General features: G+C 45.7%; 1 protein-coding gene across 2 annotated transcripts in view; it reads right to left on the bottom strand.

Moving 5' to 3' along the window:
- LOC146798285 (CLOCK-interacting pacemaker-like) overlaps positions 1-12,916 on the bottom strand; it is a 217,382-nt gene that overhangs the window by 126,584 nt on the left and 77,882 nt on the right. For both annotated transcript variants that reach the window (XM_085625568.1, XM_085625567.1), the window contains exon 2: positions 3,219-3,434. In XM_085625568.1, coding sequence (XP_085481694.1) covers positions 3,219-3,417 — 199 coding nt within the window. In that variant the 5' untranslated portion in view covers positions 3,418-3,434. The remainder of the gene's footprint in view (positions 1-3,218; positions 3,435-12,916) is intronic.

Raw genomic sequence — 12,916 nt, forward strand, 5'->3', positions numbered from 1 at the left:
ACACACTGTGCCCAATTGAAAGCCCGCTTGCGCTGAAACTACGTTCCAGACATTTAACAACAATGCCAAACAGCCAGCTATGTATACAAAAATGCAATCAAGAAATCCAAATTTGCGTTTTATTTTAATACAATTTTGAATGCCCCTAATACGATACCAGCTATTTTCTTGAATATTTATAAATTATGCATTCCTCCTAAATTTGTGGACCCCTCCATTACTACTGTTCAGTCTTCACTTTAGAGAATTGCACAGTCTCAGACTCTCAATATGAATTACCCATCTTGTGTTCGGTTGGCCTAGAACTCATTGTTTTCCTCTAACTTTGTAGGATTTTACATATCGTTCGGATCCACTGCAGCCAAACCTTACCAAGAACTACTTACTTTTAAATCACAGTTGGCCTAGAGCTGTTATAAAAGTTTCTTATTCTCTACCAAGTGCCCAAACCTCTGAAACTAGCTTGTAGGACTCCTTCTAAGAAGCCAAATGATTATAAGCCATTCTCACAATTGTCATGTGACTGGGTTTTGAAGTTGTAGAGCACAATCAGCTACTCCGGGAAAGAAGTGTCAGGGCGCTAAAAACAGAAAGGAAGACTAACGCCAAGCCGTCCGCTCAGACATTGAAAATGATACATACAGAGTTGGTGAAAAGGAAGGCCTTCAGATGTCATCTAAACAAGATCAGGGTACCAATTATATTATTTGGGGACATTTACTAAGCAGTCAGACTGAGATCTGCGAGGGCAGGAAAGCTTATACCAGAAAAATAATGTGGTCATATAAGAACTTTGCCCACAATGATAGTTTTATGGTATGAGCATAGACTTTAAACAGACATCTGTTTTGGACCAGAAGCAAATATAGCTCCTTAAGCTCGTTGAAGGTATGTATATGTGATTCCAGATGTTGGCTAAGCCGATTGTGTACTGGGATCTCAGTCATCTTGGCAAATAGAGGTAGAAGAGAGATCAGATGGAAATTTGCCATAATTTTTGGATGGAGTGCGGGTTTCTTGAGCAATAGGGAAACAGTGGCTGCATTCCATTTCTTAGGCACCAGTCAGGATATAAGGGGAGAGGAGGACGGACGGACGGGCACACACACCTACCTTTCTCTTTTTGGGGGGTGAGCCCCCCGCCCTCCTTTTTAGGGGGTCTTACACTCCAGAACCCGGATTTTTTGGCAGGGGTCTGTTTGTTTAGGTGGTATCCCCTAACTCCCTTATTGTTAAACTCCTTTACTTCTACCAACCCCCAAGCCATAGTAAACCCTTTACCTTTCTGTGGAATCGGTTTCCCATTTCCTCCGTTTTCAACAAGAGTGCTTCAAGTTTTGCTTCATTAGCTTGCAACTGACCTGCAGTGGTAGTATTATGCGCTTCAAGAGCATCCCGCCTGTTCTCAATTTCTATTGTTTAGAGCGTACTACGTCTACAGCTTGCCATAGATGTTGGCACTTAATGTTGATCTTAGGTCTTCAAGGCTCCCATCGATGTCCTTTCTAAGCTCTTCCTCACCTTGTTTCAAAGTCTGTAGGCTATCCAGTAGGTCTCCTTTTGTGATGGTCCTATTCTGTGAGTGGTCAACTTTGTCCCTCAACCGTAATTTCTTCCTTGGAAGTATTCACCCTGTGCAGCTTATAAGAATGCGATTGTATCTAGAGTACGAGCTGCAACTCTCTATTGCCAAAGAGCCTTGCTCCTGCTGGGTTTTCTCAGTCATTGAAGCCGTTGTACAAGACACAGCTGTTTAGGATGACTGAGGATGTTCATGGTGTGCTCATCATACAACGATGCACAACAGCTTCCTGGAGCTACCTTACACCCTTCAATAGTATTCCTATGCATAGATTATCTGTTTTTGATTTCTTGTTCAGCTAGCTTTTAAAACTGCAGGCTTTCACATTTTTGCTGCTAAGCTCATCACAGGAGCGCTGCACTAGCCTCCATCTAAGCACCAAATCGGAACTCGCCTCCCTCATATCTCTGGCAAGGTCTTTTGACATCCAGTGTCTCAGCACACTGGTCAAGTTGTCCAAGCAGACTCTCAAGGCTTCGTGCCATCCTGCAAGATGCAGCACAGTGACTTGTAGCACCCAGCAGTAGCCTCCTTAGGTCTGCTCAATATTCTGCTGATGTAGTTCCACTATGTGGCACACAGGTCTCCATCACAGCCAGCAACAACTCCTTCCAGATGAGTCATGCCAGGCAACTATGCAGCTCCTGAGCACATATCTATTCAACACCTCTCGAGTGCAGCCCCATGATGCCTAAACCCCATCATGAGGGAGGTCTTCACAGGTCTGCATGGCCTGGTGCTGGCGCCCAGAGCAGCACATACATCCACAGCCACTGCATCAACATCGCCAGGTTCAGAAAGTCTCTCACTCCTCTTTCCTGGCATCTGCCGACAGGTCTTAGTCAAGATGGTATTGGGCACACTCAGTGGCGTCTCACTCCCCATGATCAACAGTACCTAGAGCATCCCTGTGAGAGTCTCAGGGCCTTGGCTCCATGAAGTTTCAAGCAGTAATAGAGAGAGGGAGAGAGAGCAGGAGAGAGCGAGAGAGAGAACTTTCTTATTTTAACTGTAATACTTTAATATTTGCACACACAAAAAAGCTCTATTCTTATTCAAAATGATTGAACCTCAAGTAAATTGTGTGCAAATGTTTCAAACATTACATTGAAGAAGAGAAAGTGGTCGTACCAAAGTCAGGCTTCCATTAAATGCTATTGCAAATGTTCGATTCATATTAAGTAAGGAGAAAAACGTTTATGTCCAAAAGTTAGGAAAGAAGGGTATTGGAAGCAAAAGGACAGGATCTGCTAAGTTGCTTGTTTCATGTATAAAGTGGAAGTCTTCTTTTCAACTGCACATTATGGGTGGTTGCTCCCTCGCCAAAACAACACCCAAGTATACATACTTATTTTATACAAACTTTGTGTCCTAATGCTAATGTTACTGGAGCGATATCAACGACAACCTTCTTAACGGTCTGCCAAAAATGAAACCCAATCATTTCAAACATGTTGGAGTTCATAGCATGCTGTCCCTGGCCTTATAAATGTCAAAGTAGTTTGAAGCAGACGAGCTGTTCGGGTACAACTAGGTAAAGCCAGTTCTAAATTTAAATCTACACAATTGGAAAAAACAAGGTGGAAAAAGAGAAAGGTGCAAGTGGACAGAGTAAGAAACAGCATCATATACTCACCAGAGAATCCAGAATCTTTTTCAGAGTAAACGAAAGCCTGTCTCGGTCTCTCGTTCCTCCGTTCATCAGGCATCTTTGTGATCCCCTCAGAATCATCTTTCGAAGAGACGTTCTTCATGTCAGATAAAGTGCTTGATGCCTCGATGCTCTTGCTGGAGGGCTGAGGAACAACTATCGGCAACGGCGCTTCTGGCACCATTGTGAAGGATGTTTAACCTTTAAAGAAGGAGAGATGCTGGTCAATGCTAGGAAAACAATGTCAGGAGGGACACGGGTATAAAACTCAAAGATGGGGTACAGAGATCATGTATTCCCAGAACAAACGGAAATATTGAAAAGAAGGTTAAATAATGGTCAGCAGTACCAGACTGCAGACTGACTGATTGTTCACTGACAGCTGAGACTACAGATTAGGTACCGCAACATTTGTAAAGTAAGTGAAATCATGAAAAAGGCCATTGCAGCCTGCACCATGCATTGCCTCTGTCAGCGCTGTCAAGGACAGTACCAACATAACACCTAACTATCGCACTCCTACAAGTTGACAATGCAGACTATTTCAGGCCACACAAACCTATAATAATGGCGCGAGAGGCTAGTATCATTCATCCTCAATGCGATTTGACTCAAAATTAAACAGACAACACCACCATGCAGTGGACAGTCACTAGAGCCAGTGCTACCAATTAAGTGCTGGTACCGAGCACCGGAAAGCACTGCCTCAAATTAAGCATTTGTGTCTTGCATATTATATGTTGTAAATATGATCACCATGTGAGCACAGCGTCATCTGCACATTATTCTGTTGTATGACTGTGTATTATATTGTACTGCACATGGATTGATTTAATACTGATGTCAGAAACTCAGATTTGCTTCCTAATGCAATTCAGTTGGAACAGAACTACATTTCTTATTTGTTTGGGATTCCACTAATGTCCAGATGCGATTTCCCTATGCAAACGAGAATACACTTTGACCCCCTGCCTCATGTCATATAGGGGCGCCTTTGTTGAGTATATATAGGAGCTGTTAGAGTGGGCAGAGTTAATATGTTAAATTACAAAACATGAAGAGCTAAAATAAAAGGAAATATTACCAGGTTGTCTCAGTGGCCTAACAATAGCCTCGAAGCTCCCGCGGTGCGGTGGTACCCGCAAGCTTCAGGGGGTCCCCTCTGACACTGTACACTGGTGGGTCTGAGAGCTCCTGACAGGGTACGGAGTGTGCGGGGGCCCCCTCCATGCACTTTGCAGGGGTCCCCTGCAAGTTCCGTTACGCCACTGGGCAGACTGAGGAGGGAGGAGTGGTTGGCGGGTTGAGGGGGGTGAGAAAAAAGTGACCTAATATCAATGCTTACAAAGTAGGTAAAGTATTGGAATAAAACAATTTAAATCCTAACAACCATGTGACTAAATCACATGTGGCAAAAGCTTTCCGCTTAATGGATTTTAGGAGCTACCATTGTTCATGTAATGCCGCCTCTGTCCGAGGGTGCCCAATTACATTGCTAGTAATTACTGGAGAATAAGATCAAAAATAGATTCAGAATGAAGTGCTGGAGCACAGGTTTGAAACAGGGGATAACACGTTTTCCAACCGCTGTTTATGTACCCAAAATATTAATGACCCCCGATTTTTTCAAGAACTTACTATATTCCTAGCAATTTGGGCAAGTCTGTTATTCCTACGTGGAGACTAACTGTATAAGTACAAATATTCAACAAATGATGATAATGCTAGTATTAATCGATGCTTGGAGGGTTGTCTATCCAGCAAAAAGTGAACATACTCTTATTCTATCCTTCACAAGCAACACTCTAGAACTGATTAGGTTTTAGTGTCCCAGACTACCGGCAACCAAGCTCGATCTACATTTCATCCCATGATAAACTCGATCATGCATCAGTCCAATTTGACATTAACTGGAGACAGAAAGTGTGAGAAGTTGGCCTGGCATATGCTGTCTCCTAGTTATAGGGACACCTTGCACCAGTCCAATTCGACTCTTATTGATGATAGGTTTAAGACAACCTTTAAAGAAAGCTATGCTAGTGGTAGCTGTGGAGAGCAGCCTTCAGGCTAAGTCTTGAAGGAGTGTTAAGCTTATTGTTTTACCATAATAACCTCTTGAATAACCAAATGAAAGAGTAGCCCACACAGGTATATATATAAAATATATATATTTATTCTACACAGAATCCCACAGTCTCTTTATGAGGCTAGTGGCAAAGTTACAATTCAAACAAGCATTTATAAACACAATAAATAGCACAGGAATCACAGGGCCCCAGGGGGGAACCAAACCATATATCAAAAAAGTGGTATAAGAACCACGACAATTCTACAGACAATGCCTAGGGCATTTAGGATCGCTGGCCCCTTAAGAATCCACCCCAGGTTAAGAGGAAGGGGACCCACGGGAGGCGCGTGCAGTGGAAATAGCTGCTATCGGGATCTCTATTATAGCCTATGGAGAATGTCGCGGTTGAAATTGCACAGATTAAAGTCACTTCTAGCAGGAGTACAAAGTTAGAACTTTAGACTTAAGCTTTTGAGGAGCCCACTACCACGAGAGTACAGAGGTACCACTGTTACCTGCCCCAGGGAAGCCGGGTGCATAGGTCGTTTTCGATGTCGGGTCGCGGGCTGATTTTCTATAGGAAAATGTTCAAAAGTGCGGAAAGCCAAAAGCGTCGATGATGCCGTGAAGATCAAAGATGTGAAGATTGTAGAGAAGAACCTGAAAGCAGAGGGGACAGAGTCTGGTTCCCGGCAAAGTGACCAGGAGGCTCAAAGCAAAGAGCCCTTCGATGTCGGGTGCTTCAGGTGGGAAGTGGTGTAGCTTGGATCTGCAGCCACGGGCTCCGGGAGGCTTCAAGGAAGGCCAGCTTCTGGAGGGCGACTGTCCCACGTCGGATGAGGGTTGCTGCGGTGTTAGTGTCCGGATTGGATCCACTAAGCCTTGGCAACCGCAACCCACGCAAGATGAACAAATCTGCTACGGTACAGACCCACGAGGTCTGGAAGAGGTCTCCTTTGGGGAGACTGTAGAGCAGGCCTGGAGCAACCAGGGGGACTCTTGATTGTTGAAATAGACCTCCGCTGGGGCCCACAAGTCGAGAGACAAGGGACCGCGGGAGGCGGCAATTTGGAGTGCGTAAAAGGGCACCCACGGGCCACCGGAGGGGGCTACGGCGCTGGTCTTTGGCACAATTGCTGTAGAGGGGTTGGCTCGTAAACGGGCCAAAGCACAACTTCCCCACTGGTCAGGGTCGTGGCCGGTGTCCTGGGGTATTGGGGATCTCGGCACCCACGCGGTCCACGGTGCCCAAACTCGTTGAGCACACTCACTGGCCTCTGGGATGCGCTGGAAACCCACCTCAAGGATGCTGGAAGTTGTCGAAGTCCGTAGGAGCAGCGAGGTTCCAACCGGGTCACTTGCAGTGTTTCAGGAGCCTGCCAAGCAGGGGGATAACTCCTTTATCCCAAGGGAGATTTCTTCCGTCAGCTGGGCAGCAGCAAGTCGAAGGTCAAGACTGTAAAGTTCAAGATTAATCTGAGGCTCTGGGGCCACGTTATTCTCCTTTATCCCCAAGATTAGGGGAGTGTCCAGAGTAGTGTCCACCAATGAGTGGTGAGGCGGGAAAGGGTGGCTACACCCTCTTCCCTTTGTGTGTTTCCCGCCTGGGCGAGGGGAAGGATGCCCCTGAACCGGTTCCAAGCGGTGTATGCAGAATGAGGGCTCTGCAGCTGCCTACGTGCAACTCTGAAAGGACATTTGGTGCACCCACCCTGTTCCAATCCACATTATCCTGTCTGGGGAGATGCTAGCACCTCCCTGCCACAGGAGCCCTATTGTCCAGCTGGCGAGGCTGGGGTTTTCCCCAGCAACAGCCAACCAGAGTCGTGTGGGTGGCGGGTAGTAGCCATTTTGTACTACATGTGCACTTTTAAATTTGTGTCTAAATTCTGCCGCTTTTCCCATATCGCCCCTCTAGCAGGGGGGAATCGTACCCTCATGCCCATGGCTGGACTGGGGGTATGATTCCTACATGTTTGACACCAAACACGATATGGTTCTGTGTAGCCATTCTCAAGTTATCACGCTATCGCGATAGACTTATAATGCGGTTAAGAGTATATGGTATGGCTACACTACAAACAACCCAGCAATGATTTTACGAGGGTTGCAGAGAGGCCCTACTCAGGTAGGGGTCCCCCCTCACACATATCTCAGCACCCTGCCCTGTAGGATTAGCAAGGCCTGCTATAGGGGTGACCTATGAGAGTACATGTGTTGTAATGGGGTGGGATATAGGGTACCTATATCCCGGTAAGGGGTGCTAGCACCACCTTACCCAGACTACAGTAGTGGTTTGGTGGTGTCAGTTTGTATGGCTGTCCCAGGGTGGCACAATAAGTGCTGCAGCCCTGGTAGGCCTACTGAGGGACCCATGCCCTGGGTACCTAGGGTACCATCTACAAGGGACTGTCAGGGCACCCTCAGCATCCAATTGGTTTGTACCTAGGGTACTTCACATTAGTTGTAGGGAGAAAGCAGATAGGCTGGGTGTTAGACCTGTCAGCCCTTTGGGTGGTCCCTCCTCATCATTATTTATTTTGTCCCACTTTTGCCTCAAACCCTGTTAGTATTTTTCCTTTTTGGGAACCACCAGACTTTTTAGTGTTGATGCAGGGTCAGGGAGCCATTTTCCCTACCCCTGGAACTTCTGTCTGAGGGCCTGAAACACAAAATGGTGGCCACCCATCGTCACCTGTGACATCACTGGAACCTACTAGTACCTTCCAGAACATTCTAGAACCCTGTGACAGTGTGAGGCAGGTTTAGAATGTTGGGAAGCCAGCTCAGAGTTGGCAGTTGGAGTTGGCAGTTGGCACCTGACTGGTGAAGGGAGAGCAGCACAACACCGAAGGAGGAAGGAGTGAGGCAGCAGGGGTGGAAACTTGTGCCTGGAGTGTGGTCCAGAAACCCACCCTTGATACTAGTCCCTACTGACTGAGCCCAGCCTGGAGCCCTGTGTGGGATAAAGTCAAGAAGAACCAACTCAAGGACCTGAACAGCCGGAACAGGCCTTGAAAGTAAAGAACAGCAAGTTCCTGACCTGTCTATTGGTATCTTCCTGGAGTCCGACGCCGAGAAGCCTAGAGACCTGGGGCCGGAGGTGAAGAAGCGGCGCTGACTGGACAGCAGACGTCGTACCCGGAGCCGCCAGAGGTCGAGAGAGGGCGCCGACGGAGGTCGTGGAGACACCAGAGGTCGAGGAGGAAGTCACCTGAGGTCGAGTGTGCGGCGTCGACGGGGGAGTGAAGTCCGCCCTCCGGAGTCGCCGGAGACCGAGGTGAATCGTGCCGGAGGTCGGGAGTGGAGATCGCACTCCGGAGTCGCCGGAACCTGAGGAAAGGAGCACCGGAGGTCGGGAGTGGAGATCGCACTCCGGAGTCGCCGGAACCTGAAGGGAAGAGCACCGGAGGTCGGGAGTGGAGGTCGCACTCCGGAGACACCCGGAAGTAGGGAGATCGTGTCCCTGTGACGCCGGAGACCGACATCGAATCGAGGCTGCCCCGCGACATCGAGCCGAGGCCGGCTAGCGACATCGAACCGGAACCGCCTCACGACGTCGACACGACTCCGGCGGAGTCGGAAGTTCATAAAGAGGGCAGTAAGTGGAATAGAGGGCGCCTAAGGCCCTGTGGAGCCTTAAGAGACCATCCTAGGGGCTAGAGAGGTGTTAGGACCAGCCTGGGAGTGCCAGGGGTGGACTGAGACTGATACAGTGACCTGTGTGAGGGGTTGTGTAGTTTGGGAGAGCCAGATTCCTAGATTACCCTTGATCTACCTCAGTTTTAGCCTCAGCCTTATCCAAGCTAGGTGAGACACCCTCAGGCCATCCACATAACCACAAGCTGTGATCGGGGCCAAATCAACCCATAGTACCTCACAAATGTGACCTGATTTGAAAGTGTATTGATGGCTTATATTTATTGAGAGTATTGTATTCTTTGTATTTAACCTATTTATTGTCTCACAGTATTTATTGTCTCACAGTATTTATTCCCTCACAGTATTTATTTGCCTATGTATTTTATGCACATCTATTTATTCATTGATTATTTATGATCTGAGCTTATTCATTTGACCTACCCTTTTTACAGAAGAAGCTTTGTGTACTGTAAGTGTGTTATTATTTATTTAACCTGCAACTAAGAGAAAACAAGATAAACACAGATATATTTTCATAAATTTTTACGGTGTAGAGTCGTTTTTGGAACGGATGCACGCATGGTTATTGTGAGGGTGTGACGTACGCTTAACACGGTGCCTGACCCCCGACCGCTCGAGCCAAGCTACCCCTTGTGCTGGGAAACCCCCGGGTGACTGCCAACCCCGGTTGCCCGGGGTTTTCCAACACTGGGGTCCTGGATAGCAGGATCCCAGCCAGACTAGTCAAAAACCACTCAAATACCAGGCAAAATGTTGGGGGCAACCATTAGTCAGATTCCACCTTCCTACAGAAAGGGAATACACAACTTAGGTAGACATATCCAAGATTTTTACTATCATGAGAAGACCTTATTTTGCTCTGGCGACACTATGTTAATGAATTCATTCATAATTATATGGGAACGGCTCCACATGCGAATGTGTGAAACTCCTTGAAAGCTTACATTAAGGGCCTTGAAAGAGATTTTTTGGGAAGAAAATACTTTAAGCTGCCAGAACCGGTAGGCCTTTCGCATTTTCAGTTTCAATTTCTTGTGCATTATGGTGGGTATTTCTTTTCAGTGTCTGACAACATTTTTTAAACTTATACAAATCTGTGTCAGGCAGTGTAAAGGAGCCTGGCAGGTGCCACAGACCTCACGAGGCACAGTATTTGGGTTTTGGGGTATAGATGGAACCCAGGGCAACAGGATTCAGTCAGGATCGTAAAGGCCGGTACGGAGATCCACTAGGCTACATCTCACCCGCCATCTTGCCGGCCAAGCCTCCCTACATAGAGCTTTTAAGCATTAACACACCTGCTCCAAGTTTTAACTTCCTTTTTGATTTCCACTGATCAGACACAGTTGTTAAATTGTTGGCGTATATTGTATTTGTGGCACATTGTTTTGTATGAACTCACATTTGTTTACTACCGGTTTGGTATTTGTTTGAATTTTGTTTTGAATTTGTGATGTTATCAATGGAGAATAAGTCAGATATGTTTGAAAAGTCGCTTGATGAGGCACAACTGTCTCCGCCACTGGAAAGCCCTGCCCTTGAAGTGCTTATTACGGTTGGAATGCATACGATTGGTGTTGAAACAATGGATCAAGTCCACAGAGTGTGATAAAAAGTTAGTTTACAGCAAATTATTTATTTCATTTGAAAAAAGGATTATAGGCCATGTACATTTTGGGGAATTGGATATCAATCACAAACAACTGGATACATGTTGCACAAAAACTACTTTTGTATGTAAGAAAAGAATTTGCAGGTGTCAATTTAGGAAAGCAAATGAATTACGAATCAGTATTTTATCGACTCCAAATAGCAAATCACTATTAAGTAACCTGTAATAATGAATCGCTATTCTTATGTTCCTCCCATTCGCAAATAGGGATTCGTCCTAAAACACCATTTTGCACATGCAAATTAACCCCAACTCAAACCAGATGGTAAATGTGTGCAAACTATGAAAGCTGGTCAAGAAACCATCAGCAGTTTCCAAAATAGCTTCTCTGTATGTGATGGCAACAAGAATACATATTCTGGCTGGTTTGCAGAGAAGGAGAAGACAGGAGAGGACCTCCAGACTGAGGATTACATTATTTGACCAAACTGAGGAAGAGATATCTGCAAAGTACAGTTTGTTATCCCTGATGTAGGAAAGTAAGATCTGCTTCTTATTTTTACCCCCACTTTTTGCTTGATGTAACACTGTTTTTGACTAGTCTGACTGGGATCCTGCTAATCAGGACCCAGTCCATCTGCTTTCTCCCTAAACTGTTATGTTATGTACTTAGGTACACTACAGATTGGATACTGGGATACCCTTGTCAGTGCCTAGTATATGGTACTCATGTACCTAGGGCATAGGTACCCCAGAGGCCTCCCATGGGCTGAAGCATGTGTTATGCCACCCATGAGAGGCGATGCAAAATGGAACAGGCCTGCCATTGCAGCCAGTGAAAGTTGGTGCATGCACCACTTACTTAAGATAGGAAACCTAGATCTTAAGTAAGTGGTGCATGCACCGACTTAAACATGTAGGTCAGTTGATAGTGGTACCAAACACAATCCTCTATGAAGATTTCAAGTTCTTTCTCTGAGAGCTTCAGCTTTTTTTCTCTGCTGCCAGCATCCTTGTCACTGTCCTTGCGGGACATTTTGGCCTCATGAAAGGTTAGATGTCAAACACACACTTGGATTCCAAATGGATTCTCCTAAGGATTTCCAGCACCAATACTTTCAGGTTTAAACAAAGGCCTACTTTCTGCTTCTGATGTCATCACTGTATGCCACATGCGATTCCTGCTATCTGCGACTCCATTTGCTATTTAGGAAACCTTAAAGGGGATTTCCTAAATACTCAATCGATTAAATAATGAATCGCAATCATTTTAGCACTTCATTACTTGCATAGCAATTAGCGATTATCAAATTGCAATTCACAAGGATTAGCTTTTTGGCAATAGCTATTCAGTAAATGTGTACATATGGCCCTATGTTACATACTGTGTAAGTAATTTTTTTTTTAACATGTAGTGCTGTAGTTTCACATGCTCCTCATACTCTTGACATCTAGTGTTGGGCTTGGACTGTTGCAACTTATTTTTCTTTGAAGAAGTCAAAAAGTATCACTGATTCCTCCTTTGGGTGTGAACGCGCATGGGCCTGTTATATTGTTTTCCGCACAGCGGGTGGCAGTCGGTATGGGGTAGTAAATAGGATAGTATGGTGACCATGCATGTCAAGTGGAGATGATAGAGAATTTAAAACATTGAGGAGCTCTGTAGCAAACAATGGCTTTCTGGGAGTAAGGTGTGAGAATCTGCATTCAACAAACAGATACTTAAAGGGTCTGTAATGTTCGTAGCATGTGTGGCTGTAGATACACATATTTGGCAGAATGTAAAGCAGTTATTCCCCAAGCGGTTGCTAGCCAGTGGATGGCGCAGAGGTCTGAACCAAAGTCTTTAGGCCAGTATGACCAACTCTGGCTTGTTGCCTTGCAAGTATATACACATAATAATGCCATGTGAAGGTGTGTGGAGATGGCCATGTGTCAGCTTTGCAAATGTCAGCTATGGGTATGTTCCCTAGAAAAGGGTGCAGATAGGGTTCTTCATGCTTTGAGGTGGCAGGTTTGGATGCATTTGATGAGCCATCTGCATTTGATATGGAGCAAACTTTATGAGGTTGCAGAAAGTCAACAAAAAGCTGTTGTGTTTTACGTAAGGACTTGGTCCCATCTATGCAGTACATTAGAGCACGCTTGACATCAAGTGTGTGCAGCGCTCCATCAGCTTGAAAATCAGGCTGGGGGAAGAAGAATGGGAGCTCCATGTTTGGTTAAGGTGAAAAGGGGAGACAAACTTGGGAAGGAATTTAGGGTTAGTTCTAAGGACAACCCTGTCATTGTCGAACTTAATATAAGGCTTGAATAGCGCAACAGCCTGTAATTCATGAA

The sequence above is a fragment of the Triturus cristatus genome, chromosome 9, assembly GCF_964204655.1.
Source record: "Triturus cristatus chromosome 9, aTriCri1.1, whole genome shotgun sequence".
In the NCBI taxonomy this organism is placed as follows: domain Eukaryota; kingdom Metazoa; phylum Chordata; class Amphibia; order Caudata; family Salamandridae; genus Triturus; species Triturus cristatus.